Genomic DNA, 14,556 nt, shown 5'->3' on the forward strand with positions numbered 1-14,556 from the left:
AGATCATAGTCCTGTATTTCACCCTTAGAGATCATAGTCCTGTATTTCACCCTTATCTAGAGATCATAGTCCTGTATTTCACCCTTATCTAGAGATCATAGTCCTGTATTTCACCCTTAGAGATCATAGTCCTGTATTTCACCCTTATCTAGAGATCATAGTCCTGTATTTCACCCTTAGAGATCATAGTCCTGTATTTCACCCTTATCTAGAGATCATAGTCCTGTATTTCACCCTTATCTATAGATCATAGTCCTGTATTTCACGCTTAGAGATCATAGTCCTGTATTTCACCCTTATCTAGAGATCATAGTCCTGTATTTCACCCTTAGAGATCATCGTCCTGTATTTCACCCTTATCTAGAGATCATAGTCCTGTATTTCACCCTTAGAGATCCTAGTCCTGTATTTCACCCTTAGAGATCATAGTCCTGTATTTCACCCTTAGAGATCATAGTCCTGTATTTCACCCTTATCTAGAGATCATAGTCCTGTATTTCACCCTTAGAGATCATAGTCCTGTATTTCACCCTTATCTAGAGATCATAGTCCTGTATTTCACCCTTATCTAGAGATCATAGTCCTGTATTTCACCCTTAGAGATCATAGTCCTGTATTTCACCCTTATCTAGAGATCATAGTCCTGTATTTCACCTGCTCTAGAGATCATAGTCCTGTATTTCACCCTTATCTAGAGATCATAGTCCTGTATTTCACCCTTAGAGATCATAGTCCTGTATTTCACCCTTAGAGATCATAGTCCTGTATTTCACCCTTAGAGATCATAGTCCTGTATTTCACCCTTATCTAGAGATCATAGTCCTGTATTTCACCTGTATCTAGAGATCACAGTCCTGTATTTCACCCTTATCTAGAGATCATAGTCCTGTATTTCACCCTTATCTAGAGGTCATAGTCCTGTATTTCACCCTTATCTAGAGATCATAGTCCTGTATTTCACCTGTATCTAGAGATCACAGTCCTGTATTTCACCCTTATCTAGAGATCCTAGTCCTGTATTTCACCCTTAGAGATCATAGTCCTGTATTTCACCCTTAGAGATCATAGTCCTGTATTTCACCCTTAGAGATCATAGTCCTGTATTTCACGCTTAGAGATCATAGTCCTGTATTTCACCCTTATCTAGAGCTCATAGTCCTGTATTTCACCCTTATCTAGAGATCCTAGTCCTGTATTTCACCTGTATCTAGAGATCCTAGTCCTGTATTTCACCCTTAGAGATCCTAGTCCTGTATTTCACCCTTAGAGATCATAGTCCTGTATTTCACCCTTAGAGATCCTAGTCCTGTATTTCACCCTTAGAGATCCTAGTCCTGTATTTCACCCTTAGAGATCCTAGTCCTGTATTTCACCCTTAGAGATCATAGTCCTGTATTTCACCCTTATCTGGAGATCATAGTCCTGTATTTCATCCTTAGAGATCCTAGTCCTGTATTTCACCCTTAGAGATCCTAGTCCTGTATTTCACCCTTAGAGATCCTAGTCCTGTATTTCACCCTTAGAGATCATAGTCCTGTATTTCACCTGTATCTAGAGATCCTAGTCCTGTATTTCATTCAAAACGACAAACCATATTATCACTTGCACACAAACAGTAGTGTTTGACAGTAGCAGTAGTAACATTGAGTCAGTAGCTGCAGACAGCAGAGGTTAGTCCTATGATCAGTTCGTATAGCCGCTCTGGTTGAAAGCTAAAATAGGGTTATAGGGGTATCATGATCAGTTAAATAATTCACTTCATTGAAGTTGCAAGACAGAAGAAGAAGATGAGGATGGAAGTTGGACACATGCAAATCTCTTGCTGGTCCTTTGCTAGTCTAGATAATACGTTTTCTAAGTTTCTATTCAATGGGCTACTCCGGAAACAGCAGCTATCTAGTGGATAATATGGCGTAAAACTGAAGCAAACAAAACATGTCATCATAGATAGAATCACAGATGGAATATTTCTAGACCATCAAAATTAAAAGTCAACACTTTTTACAGGCCTGTAATGCTCATAGGTTTAAACTAACATTAAACTAATGTACATTATCATGGAAAGTTGTCTTGAGAAACACAATTGCGAAAGCTAAAAACTAAACGGAACATTGTCTGCACAACAAACGACACCCTATCCCCTATTAGTGCAGTAGGTCTGAGCAGAGCCAAGCAGTGTACTATAAAGGGAATAAGGTGTGATTTGAGACTCACTACAAGTAGAACAGTGTAATGTGTCGTGACCCCTTCATCAACAGCTCTGCACTATCTGCTTCATATAGCAACGCAGCATGTATCAGTAGCACCCTCTGGTGTCCAAACCTATGAACTACAATGAAAAATACCATGAAAAAACACACTATGATTAATATATACACTAGATGACTAATTAAGGGGCGCTGTTTTGAAGCCACCGCACCTCCATCTTGGTACTCCCCCACCGGTGTAAAAAAAAAAATACTTAGGAAGATATAGAAACGCATTTATAAATGTGTAAATTTGTTTTTGCCTCTTTTATTCTATTATTACAGACAACTTAAAGCATACCTTTAAATTATATTGTTAGCTAAATATACAAAAAAATATATAGCTACTTTTTTTGTTGTTGAAAGTACTGATATTACTGTCACTGTCCCCACTATAACAAATAAATACATGTAATTTTGTCCTTGAAGCATTTCAATTAAATACTGTAGAATTCCATTCATTCCTAGAGGAATGCTTTTCTGAGGAGTGCCAATATGGCCGACCGGTGACATCAAAGCATCTCATTGGCCAATACATAGCATCAGCAATCCAGGGTTTACATACATCATTGGTAAAAACCCATCAAACACCAGTACAGCACCTAGAATGGTAGAAAGGCAATCAGCTACGAGAAGTGTCACCCCCCCCAACCCTATTCCCTACATAGGGCACCACTTTTGTTACTCTATTCCCTACAAAGTGCACTATTTTCAAGCAGAGCTCGCATAAGGAATAGGGTGTGATTCAAGACGCAGACAGACCCAGTCCTTACATAAGGAGAAGTGGCACCCTATTCCCTATATAGTTCCCTACTTTTCTCACCCTATTCTCTACATAGTGTACTACTTTTGACCAGGCCCTTAACACCAGCAGCCCTTCTGTGAGGCGGCGGCCCCGTCTGTGATGCCCTCCTCCTCCTCCAGGGCGGCGAGGTTGAGCTCATCTGTGACCGACGCCCTCAGGAGGTCCAGGTCCTTCTTATTGGCCGACAGGACCTGCTCAGCCAATCGCGTGAAGGACTGGGTGAAAGACAGGAAAGTGTTTTGCAAGGCCGATCATTAATTGAACTGTTAGTGCAAATATATATATATATATATATTACTGTATATATCACCATATATATGTCACTGTATATAATCACTGTATACAGAGCATTCAGAAAGTTTTCGGACCCCTTGACTTATTCTAAAATGGATAAAATCGTTTTCCCCCCCCTCATCAATCTACAAAAAATACCCCATAATGACAGCACAATACCCCATAATGACAGCACAATACCCCATAATGACATCACAATACCCCATAATGACAGCACAATACCCCATAATGACATCACAATACCCCATAATGACATCACAATACCCCATAATGACAAAGATAAAACAGGTTTTAAGATTATCATTTTTTACTTAAGTATTCAGACCCTTTTCTCAGTACTTTGTTGAAGCATCTTTGGCAGCGATTAAAGCCTCGAGTCATCTTGGGTATGACGCTACAAGCTTGGCACACCTGTATTTGGAGAGTTTCTCCCATTCTTCTCTGCAGATGCTCTCAAGCTCTGTCAGGTTGGATGGGGAGCGTCACTGCACAGCTATGTTCAGGTCTCTCCAGAGATGTACGAACGGGTTCAAGTCCGGGCTCTGGCTGAGTCACTCAAGGACATTCAGAGACTTGTCCTGAAGTCACTCCTGCGTTATCTTGGCTGTGTGCTTAGGGTCGTTGTCCTGTTGGAAGGTGAACCTTCGCCCTAGTCTGAGGTACTGAATGCTCTGAAGCAGATTTTCATCAAGGATCTCTCTGTACTTTGCTCCGTTCATCTTTCCCTCGATCCTGACTAGTCTCCCAGTCTCTCCCGCTGAAAAACATCCCCACAGCATGATGCTGCCACCACCATGCTTCACCGTAGGGATGGTGCCAGATTTCCTCCAGGCGTGACACTTGGCATTCAGGCCAAAGAGTTCAATCTTGTTTCTCATGGTCTGAAAGTCCTTTAGGTGCCTTTTGGCAAACTCCAAGCAGGCTGTTATGTTCCGTTTACTGAGGAGTGGCTTCGGTCTGGCAACTACCATAAAGGCCTGATTGGTGGAGTGCTGCAAAGATGGTTGTCCTTCTGGAAGTTTCTCCCATCTCCACATAGGAACTCTGGAGCTCTTTCAGAGTGACCATCGGGTTCCTGGTCACCTCCCTGACCAAGGCCCTTCTCCCCTGATTGCTCAGTTTGGCCGGGCGGCCAGCTCTTGGAAGAGTCTTGGTGGTTCCAAACTTCTTCCATTTAAGAATGATGGAGGCCACTGTGTTCTTGGGGACCTTCAATGCTGCAGAAATGTTTTGGTACCCTTCCCCGGATATGTGCCTCGACACAATCCTGTCTCGGAGCTCTACGGACAATTCCTTCGACCTCATGGCTTGGTTTTTGCTCTGACATGCACTGTCAACTGTGGGACCTTATATAGACATGTGTGTACCTTTCCAAATCATGTCCAATCAATTGAATTTACCACAGGTGGACTCCAATCAAGTTGTAGAAACATCTCAAGGATGATCAATGGAAACAGGATGCACCTGAGCTCAATTTTGAGTCTCATAGCAAAGGGTCTGAATACTTATGTAAATAAGGTATTCATGTTTTTTAAGTTTTAATACATTTGCAAAAATGTATGAAAACCTGTTTTCATCTTGTCATTATGGGGTATTGGGTGTAGAAAAAGAAAAGAAAAAGTAATTTAATTCATTTTAGAATAAGGCTGTAAAGTAACAAAATGTGGAAAAAGTCAAGAGGTCTGAATACTTTCCGAATGCACTGTATATATCACTGTATATGTCACTGTATATGTCACTGTATATATATCACTGTATATGTAACTGTATATATCACTGTATATGTCACTGTATATGTCACGGTATATGTCACTGTATATGTCACTGTATATATATCACTGTATATGTAACTGTATATATCACTGTATATGTAACTGTATATATCACTGTATATGTCACTGTATATGTCACTGTATATGTCACTGTATATATATCACTGTATATGTAACTGTATATATATCACTGTATATGTAACTGTATATATCACTGTATATGCCACTGTATATATCACTGTATATGTCACAGTATATGTCACTGTATATGTCACTGTATGTCACAGTATGTCACTGTATGTCACTGTATATGTCACAGTATATGTCACTGTATGTCACTGTATTCATGAGTTGCATGTTTCCTCACAATATTGTTTTTTAATGTTCGTTTTGGACTGATGTCCGACTGAGCTTTCTACTCACTGCATCTTTAATGAGCGCTGATGAAGATTCCATCAAAAGTGCATTACAGTGGCTTGGAAATACAATGACATTCAAAAGGAGACTAATAAAAGGTAGGAAAAGCTTTTGTCATCATTTTGATGTCGCCAGATTGACTTTAGATGCAGTATAACGTTAGCTAGCTAGCTAAGATTGAGGGGAGGTCACCGGATTTTAAATAGCTAATGTTAGCATTGCTAGCTATTTTTGATTAACTTTGCTAGCTAATGACAACATTGCCATCTGTCTAAAGTAAATTTGACAACATGATAATGCTGACAAGTTGTTTCCTACTAAATATTTGACTACTTTAGCAATTTAATTGTATTTCCAGGCACCATAGTGTAATTTAGACTAAACAGTAGTTAAACTCAGTCATTTTGGACGGAGGTTATCACCACATTAGGGCGCCACTATTGTGCCGCCGGTACAACCTATGAATATATATCACTTGGACTCTGGGAGATACAGAATAAAACGAAGTGACTAAGGATGAAATGTTGTTCCATTATATCGTCATCAGTAGTTCACATACCGGTAGTCTGGCTGTGGTGTTTGCCTTTGGTCCTGTGACAGACAGACAGACCAGACCAGACCAGACCAGACCAGACAGACAGGCAGCCAGCCGTACATTGTTTCTATGGGAGCTGTCAGCCACTCACCTCTGTTATGTTATGGTTGGTGAAGGCACTTGTCTCAAAGAAGTCCATCCCATAATCCTTGGCCAGCTTGTTGCCCTGTTCTGTAGCTACCTGCCTCTTCTCCTCCTCGTCTGACTTGTTCCCTATGAGGATCTTCTGGATGTTATCAGGAGCATACTGAGAGGGAGGGAGGGAGGGAGGGAGGGAGGGAGGGAGGGAGGGAGGGTCATTCAGTCTGATTTGACAAAAGCACCCTGTGCCGCAATAAAAAAAAGAGTTGGCCTGACCTCTAACCCTTGTTCCCCTTGATCTCACCTCGTCCACATCGCTGGCCCACTTCATGATGTGCTGGAAGGATCGCTCACTTGTGATGTCGTAAACCAGGAATATTCCCTGAAGAGAGGCGAAGACAGGAGAGGGTTGGAGATAAGGGGAGGGAAGAGGAGAGGGTAGAAGATGAGGGAAGAGGAGAGGGTAGGAGATGAGGGAAGAGGAGAGGAGAGGGTAGGAGATGAGGGGAGGGGAGATGAGAGGGTAGGAGATGAGGGAAGAGGAGAGGTTAGGAGATGAGGGGAGGGAAGAGGAAAGAAGAGGGTAGGAGATGAGGGAAGAGGAGAGGTTAGGAGATGAGGGGAGGGAAGAGGAAAGAAGAGGGTAGGAGATGAGGAGAGGGTAGGAGATGAGGGGAGAGAAGAGGAGAGGGTAGGGTAGGAGATGAGGGGAGGGGAGGGAAGAGGAGAGGGTAGGAGATGAGGGGAGAAAATTAAAATCATGTCAGCTAATTCAGTTATTAAGGCGGTGACCCGTTCCTGTAGGTTCATGCTCTACAACATTCGCAGAGTACGACCCTGCCTCACGCAGGAAGCGGCGCAGGTCCTAATCCAGGCACTTGTCATCTCCCGTCTGGATTACTGCAACTCGCTGTTGGCTGGGCTCCCTGCCTGTGCCATTAAACCCCTACAACTCATCCAGAACGCCGCAGCCCGTCTGGTGTTCAACTTTCCCAAGTTCTCTCACGTCACCCCGCTCCTCCGCTCTCTCCACTGGCTTCCAGTTGAAGCTCGCATCCGCTACAAGACCATGGTGCTTGCCTACGGAGCTGTGAGGGGAACGGCACCTCCGTACCTTCAGGCTCTGATCAGGCCCTACACCCAAACAAGGGCACTGCGTTCATCCACCTCTGGCCTGCTCGCCTCCCTACCTCTGAGGAAGTACAGTTCCCGCTCAGCCCAGTCAAAACTGTTCGCTGCTCTGGCACCCCAATGGTGGAACAAACTCCCTCACGACGCCAGGTCAGCGGAGTCAATCACCACCTTCCGGAGACACCTGAAACCCCACCTCTTTAAGGAATACCTAGGATAGGATAAAGTAATCCTTCTAACCCCCCCCCCCCCCCCCCCCCTTAAAAGAGTTAGATGCACTATTGTAAAGTGGTTGTTCCACTGGATATCATAAGGTGAATGCACCAATTTGTAAGTCGCTCTGGATAAGAGCGTCTGCTAAATGACTTAAATGTAAATGTAAATGTTATGGTTGTCACAGCAACACCACGTAGTTCAGAATCCACGGGTGATAAGGTGGTGAGTGGACAGGAGGAAACTAGCACCAAGAAACTGTGCTACCAACCATAACTACAGTACATATTTGACGTACAACTGCAGCTTTAGCTACAAGTGCAATGCATGTTTAGAAGGGAGAGCACCCTCGTCTCCAGGCTAATGACCAGATGGATTAGACTAAAGAAAGAGTGGAGCTAAAGTAAAAGTATCTCACCTGATCTGACCTCTGACCTACAATATCTTGAGGAAGAGTAGCGTTATCTTACCTGTGCTCGTCTGTAGTACTGCTTAGTGATGGTCTGATATCTCTCCTGTCCTGCTGTGTCCCTGGAAGAAGTCAAATGTCAAACACCCTCTCTTAGAAAATGACAAAACAGGTAGAGAATAATGATCATATCAGGCAATGTTTCAATCCATGGTGGATCTTTGTGAGTTCACAAAGTGAGTTTGTGAGGTTTTTTTTAACATCCCTGACAGAATAGCATGGGGCTAGACTGAACATCCCTGACAGAATAGCATGGGGTAGGACTGAACATCCCCGACAGAATAGCATGGGGTAAGACTGAACATCCCTGACAGAATAGCATGGGGTAGGACTGAACATCCCTGACAGAATAGCATGGGGCTAGACTGAACATCCCTGACAGAATAGCATGGGGTAGGACTGAACATCCCCGACAGAATAGCATGGGGTTAGACTGAACATCCCTGACAGAATAGCATGGGGTAAGACTGAACATCCCTGACAGAATAGCATGGGGCAAGACTGAACATCCCTGACAGAATAGCATGGGGTAAGACTGAACATCCCTGACAGAATAGCATGGGGTAAGACTGAACATCCCTGACAGAATAGCATGGGGCAAGACTGAACATCCCTGACAGAATAGCATGGGGCTAGACTGAACATCCCTGACAGAATAGCATGGGGTTAGACTGAACATCCCTGACAGAATAGCATGGGGCTAGACTGAACATCCCTGACAGAATAGCATGGGGTTAGACTGAACATCCCTGACAGAATAGAATGGGGTAAGACTGAACATCCCTGACAGAATAGCATGGGGCTAGACTGAACATCCCTGACAGAATAGCATGGGGCAAGACTGAACATCCCTGACAGAATAGCATGGGGTAAGACTGAACATCCCTGACAGAATAGCATGGGGCTAGACTGAACATCCCTGACAGAATAGCATGGGGTTAGACTGAACATCCCTGACAGAAAAGCATGGGGCTAGACTGAACATCCCTGACAGAATAGCATGGGGCAAGACTGAACATCCCTGACAGAATAGCATGGGGTAGGACTGAACATCCCTGACAGAATAGCATGGGGTAAGACTGAACATCCCTGACAGAATAGCATGGGGCTAGACTGAACATCCCTGACAGAATAGCATGGGGTAAGACTGAACATCCCTGACATTGAACTAGGACATCCACTATATTCAAAGGGGTGATTCCCATGTTTGACCTACTTCAGTAGAATGCTCTGGCTGCATGCATTCCCTACTTACCATATCTGTATCCTCACTTTGATGCCATCTATCTCCAGTGTCTTCATTTTAAAATCGACTCCTGCAAAAGAGAAGAGTCAATATTGTGAATATGGAAACCTCTTGATTAATTCATCCTATTTAATGTGTGGAGAGGTACGGTGAGGCAAGACGAGGCTAGCAAGGCGAAGACAGTCCTGCTGTTTATTCTCCTCAAGGTGCCTTTTATCTCAGATTCGTACAGCTTTTTAACAGCAAAGATACTGAGAGCCGTTTCATCCCATATCTATCAGGCCTTTTTCAGTTACGACTGAATGCTCCTTGAAAGATGTAGAGCTAATGGTGATGGATCAGTGAGCTGAACTTAGTTTAGACCTGGATCGATCACAGGGGTGGAAAGATACTGGAGGGGAGGAGGGAGAAGAGGTTTTTTAACCTGTGTAGATGGGCACTCTTGTGAACCACCAGAGAAAGAGGGAGGGAGGGAGGGAGGGAGGGAGGGAGGGAGGGAGGGACGGACGGACGGACAGACAGACAGACAGACATCTAATAAGCGAGAGGGAAACTGAGAGAAAAACAGAGAGATCGAGAGAGAGGTGGGTTATGCTCCAATGATCTATGGCCAGACAGCAGCATGGAGAGGCCCAGCCAGACTGACGTGTCAGGCCAGACAGCAGCATGGAGAGGCCCAGCCAGACTGACGTGTCAGGCCAGACAGCAGCATGGAGAGGCCCAGCCAGACTGACGTGTCAGGCCAGACAGCAGCATGGAGAGGCCCAGCCAGACTGACGTGTCAGGCCAGACAGCAGCATGGAGAGGCCCAGCCAGACTGACATGTCAGGCCAGACAGCGGCATGGGAGAGGCCCAGCGAGACTGACGTGTCAGGCCAGACAGCGGCATGGAGAGGTCCAGCCAGACTGACGTGTCAGGCCAGACAGCGGCATGGGAGAGGCCCAGCCAGACTGACGTGTCAGGCCAGACAGCGGCATGGGAGAGGCCCAGCCAGACTGACGTGTCAGGCCAGACAGCGGCATGGAGAGGCCCAGCCAGACTGACGTGTCAGGCCAGACAGCGGCATGGAGAGGCCCAGCGAGACTGACGTGTCAGGCCAGACAGCAGCATGGAGAGGCCCAGCCAGACTGACGTGGCCCAGCCAGACTGACGTGTCAGGCCAGACAGCGGCATGGGAGAGGCCCAGCCAGACTGACGTGTCAGGCCAGACAGCAGCATGGAGAGGCCCAGCCAGACTGACGTGTCAGGCCAGACAGCAGCATGGAGAGGCCCAGCCAGACTGACGTGGCCCAGCGAGACTGACGTGTCAGACCAATCAGCGCACTGAGTTACTGTATATAAGAGCCATTGTAGCCCGTCATTGTAAATAAGAATTTGTTCTTAACTGAGGTTAAATAAATGAAATACATAAATAAAATACTATGGAGGTAAACAGACTGTCGGGTATACTGTATATTATACTATACAGTACTATACCTGTTTTTGTATACTACTAGATGAATACTATGGAGGTAAACATAAATGGCATTTAAACAACACAACAATCCCACTGAAACCAATAACCAGCTCTAACCGATGAATCCAACCCCCTCTGCAGCTAAAAGTCTCAAACCATTACTCAGTATGTTGGGCTCCACTCTACTCCACTGTAGGGTAAACTGTGGCAAATCAATACTCAGTGCCTCAGATTCTCAGACTTAAACACTGAGAGAGACGTGCGTCATCTGTGTTTTTCTTCAGTTATATTCCTCTACTGAGCCTGAGCAGGCCCTCCCATGAGAATGAGCAGCGTAGATTACAGAAATACTGCTTTTGAACTGTAGTGTGTTCTCTTGGTGAGGGCCTTGGCACTTCAACCCATCTGTAGAGCCTGTAGACACACTGTCAGACCCTCAGACTTAACCAGTGACATGCCCTTTAACCCATCTGTAGACCCTGTGGCTGATATACTACAGTATTTACCTTGTGTGTTGACTGGGCCCTCTGACTACTGGGTCCTCTGACTACTGGGTCCTCTGACTACTGGGTCCTCTGACTACTGGGTCCTCTGACTACTGGGTCCTCTGACTACTGGGCCCTCTGACTACTGGGCCCTCTGACTACTGGGCCATCTGACTACTGGGCCCTCTGACTACTGGGCCCTCTGACTACTGGGCCCTCTGACTACTGGGCCCTCTGACTACTGGGCCCTCTGACTACTGGGCCCTCTGACTACTGGGCCCTCTGACTGGGCCCTCTGATAGATGTCACATACTGGTTTTATACTTCTGTGTGTTCATTTGAAACAAGCCTTATTTCGGCACGCATATCTCATCTAAAATACTATCGACGACGAGAGGCACTCTCAGAGGCCTACTTTTCAAACTGCCATTCAAACTGACGCTTGATACAATCTCAGACACTCATCTCATCTAAAACACCATAGACATGCTCTCACAGTCCTGGGCCAAGACTGGAGTTCACTCCACTTCAGTGACAGACGGAGCGACTGAGAGGCCTTTGAAAACAGTGAAGCGGCCTGCTGTCTGACTAGGACTGTGTGACTACTAGAGAGTAAAGGCGTAGACACACTAGGTTTGGTTTGCTCCTAGCAGATCTCGGCTTGGCAAAACTAACATCTGTGCCTCACATACTCCCTTAAAAGACATTCGGGCTACCGAACTTCGACCATCCTTAAAAAAAATAAGTTTTTTTAAATCTTGCACTAACACTGCCGAACACCAAAACGAACAAAAACGTAACAAAATGTTGTCATAATATATGTGCAAACTGTTTCGACTGGGAAGCATACGGTAAGCTTAAGGAGGGAGGGAGTATGCAGACAGTGGCACAGTGAAAGGCCATCCACATCACAGTCACTGGCCTGCTTTGCCTGGGGCTGGGAAGCGTCTCCCTCTCCCTTTCTAGGATGCTTCTCTCCAAGCATCTCTCTCTCTTCTCCTCCCTCTTTCTATTCTTATCGATCCACCCCTTGAATCTCTCTTCTCCTCCCTCTTTCTATTCTTATCGATCCACCCCTTGAATCTCTCCCTCTCTCCTACCCTCTCGCTATGTGTCTCGTTCTCCCGATCTTTCTCTATCCCTCTTTTCTATGCCTTTTGCTTCTGTCCTAGAGTCATCCATGCGTTCAGTGATTTGGGAGTGAGTGAAGTCCAGCTTCAAAGTAAATGTAGCTTCTACGGACGTCATCTAAATGAATGGGAAGACTTGGCCCAGCTATCTTTTTATTTTTTATAATTTTTTTTTTTGGGGGGGGGTAGATCAGATATAATATTGCAGATAGAGTATAGCTTCCATCAATGTAATTGTCTGCATCATTTCCAATCCCCCATATATTTTTGGGTAAATATATAAGTTTTGAATCCGGCATTGTTTTGCGTATCAGTTCATAAACCATGTGCCATGGAATCGGTACATCGAAGTTCCTTACATTTTCCCCCTTCCACTTGCATCTTTCATTGTTACAATAATGCTGCAATCGTTGGTTGTAATTGTGGATAGATCAGACATTTCCATATATTTTTGTTAGCTGCATGTGTGACATAACTCCACCAGTCCTATTTATGATATAATTTACAAAGATTTATTTTTATTTTTATTGCATTTAAAAAATAAAAAATAAATGTATATTTGAGTTTAACCATAATATTGGTTGTATTATTTGTTCTGTCTTTTCTGGTGGATTCAACTGAAATTGCAACCAGTTTTCTATGGCTTGTTTTAAAAATAGCGATATTTTTGAGATTATTTCATTTTCAAATAATGGAAAGTGTGAGGTTGTAATCTGAATAAAGGGAAAAAGGCCATTATTGAACATGGGGTGAGACATTCTTACTAATCTGCATGAGGAGCAGTTCGGATTTTAACTTTTGTATGACTGAAGCTTTTAGTGAGAGGTCTAATGCTTTAATATTTAATCATTTCTGCCTTCCGAATTCATATTCATTATATAAATAGGTCTGTTTAATTTAGTCTTGCTTGCCGTTCCAAATAAAATGGAATTGGCCCACCTATTTTAGCAAAGTACAGACCTCAAGGAAATGAAGGAATACCTCAAAGCAATGTAATTCTCAAACACACGGTATAAAAAAGCTTCTTACAATCATATACACTCACAGAGTAGGTTTATGTGAGAGTGGCCTTAAGGTACTGTAGCTTGGTCCGAGAAATGTTTGTAATAACATGTCAACTCCTTGCCATGCCAAACTTGGCAAGGAGTGGCATGATGGTACAAACAGACTGGTACCCAGGCTAGCCTAAAGGTTGACTTGTCGTCCAAGAAGTCTGAAAGATGAAACCGTCAAAGAGCCGGCGAGCCGGTGACCATCGTTGTCTTTCTTTCTTTTCCATTTACCCCTTTTTCTCCTAAATCGCTGCACTCCCCAACGGACTCGGGAGAGGCGAAGGTCGAGAGTCACGTGTCCTCCGAAACACGACCCAGCCAAGCCGCACTGCTTCTTGACACACTGCTCGCTTAACCCCGGAAGCCAGCTGCACCAATGTGTCAAAGGAAACACCATCCAACTGGCGACCGGAGTCAGCTTGCAGGCGCCCGGCCCGCCACAAGGAGTTGCTTGATCGCGATGGGACAAGGAAATTCCGTCCGGCAAACCCTCCCCTAACCCGGACAACGCAGGGTCAATTGTGCCTCCTCATGGCTCTCCCAGCCTGGGATCGAACCCGGGGCTGGAGTGACACTGCGACGCAGAACCATCAGACCTATTAAGTGTTAACAGCAGCCTATATTTACCCAGTAGCCTATAGTTGTATCAAAGTATATGTACACCTAAGTTCATTGTTTCGCAACAGTTTAATTCAACACACTGACAACAGTGATGCTACTTAGCGTAGCTATTAGCTAACCGTTTTTCTATGAATGGATAAGTATCTGTGCCCACTACCGTGTCCAGGGCATCTCCCTACTGTAGCTATCCCATAATGAGCAGCACTTAACCCTTACAGTGAGGGGGGCTGATGGTGGGTGACGGGCCAGGGACATAGTTGCTGTGGTTCAGTGCTGTAAGGAGGAGAGCAGCTTACTGAGCCAGGGGTAGACGCACGCACACAGACCTCCCACTATCCCCCACAGACCTCCCACTATCCCTCACAGACCTCCCACTATCCCTCACAGACCTCCCACTATCCCTCACAGACCTCCCACTATCCCCCACAGACCTCCCACTATCCCCCACAGACCTCCCACTATCCCTCATAGACCTCCTACTATCCCTCACAGACCTCCCACTATCCCTCACAGACCTCCCACTATCCCTCACATACCTCCCA

General features: G+C 45.0%; 1 protein-coding gene across 1 annotated transcript in view; it reads right to left on the reverse strand.

Moving 5' to 3' along the window:
• Positions 1–692: 692 nt before the first annotated feature.
• LOC139555970 (ras-related protein Rab-15-like) overlaps positions 693–14,556 on the reverse strand; it is a 28,807-nt gene continuing 14,943 nt past the window's right edge. Inside the window, exons 2-6 of the mRNA XM_071369392.1 lie at positions 9,279–9,339; positions 8,025–8,085; positions 6,515–6,592; positions 6,221–6,376; positions 693–3,266 (exon numbers count right to left, since the gene is read on the reverse strand). Of these exons, the coding sequence (XP_071225493.1) occupies positions 3,108–3,266; positions 6,221–6,376; positions 6,515–6,592; positions 8,025–8,085; positions 9,279–9,339 (515 nt within the window). The 3' untranslated portion in view covers positions 693–3,107. The remainder of the gene's footprint in view (positions 3,267–6,220; positions 6,377–6,514; positions 6,593–8,024; positions 8,086–9,278; positions 9,340–14,556) is intronic.

This window comes from Salvelinus alpinus, chromosome 27 (assembly GCF_045679555.1).
Source record: "Salvelinus alpinus chromosome 27, SLU_Salpinus.1, whole genome shotgun sequence".
NCBI classification, from domain to species: Eukaryota; Metazoa; Chordata; class Actinopteri; order Salmoniformes; family Salmonidae; genus Salvelinus; species Salvelinus alpinus.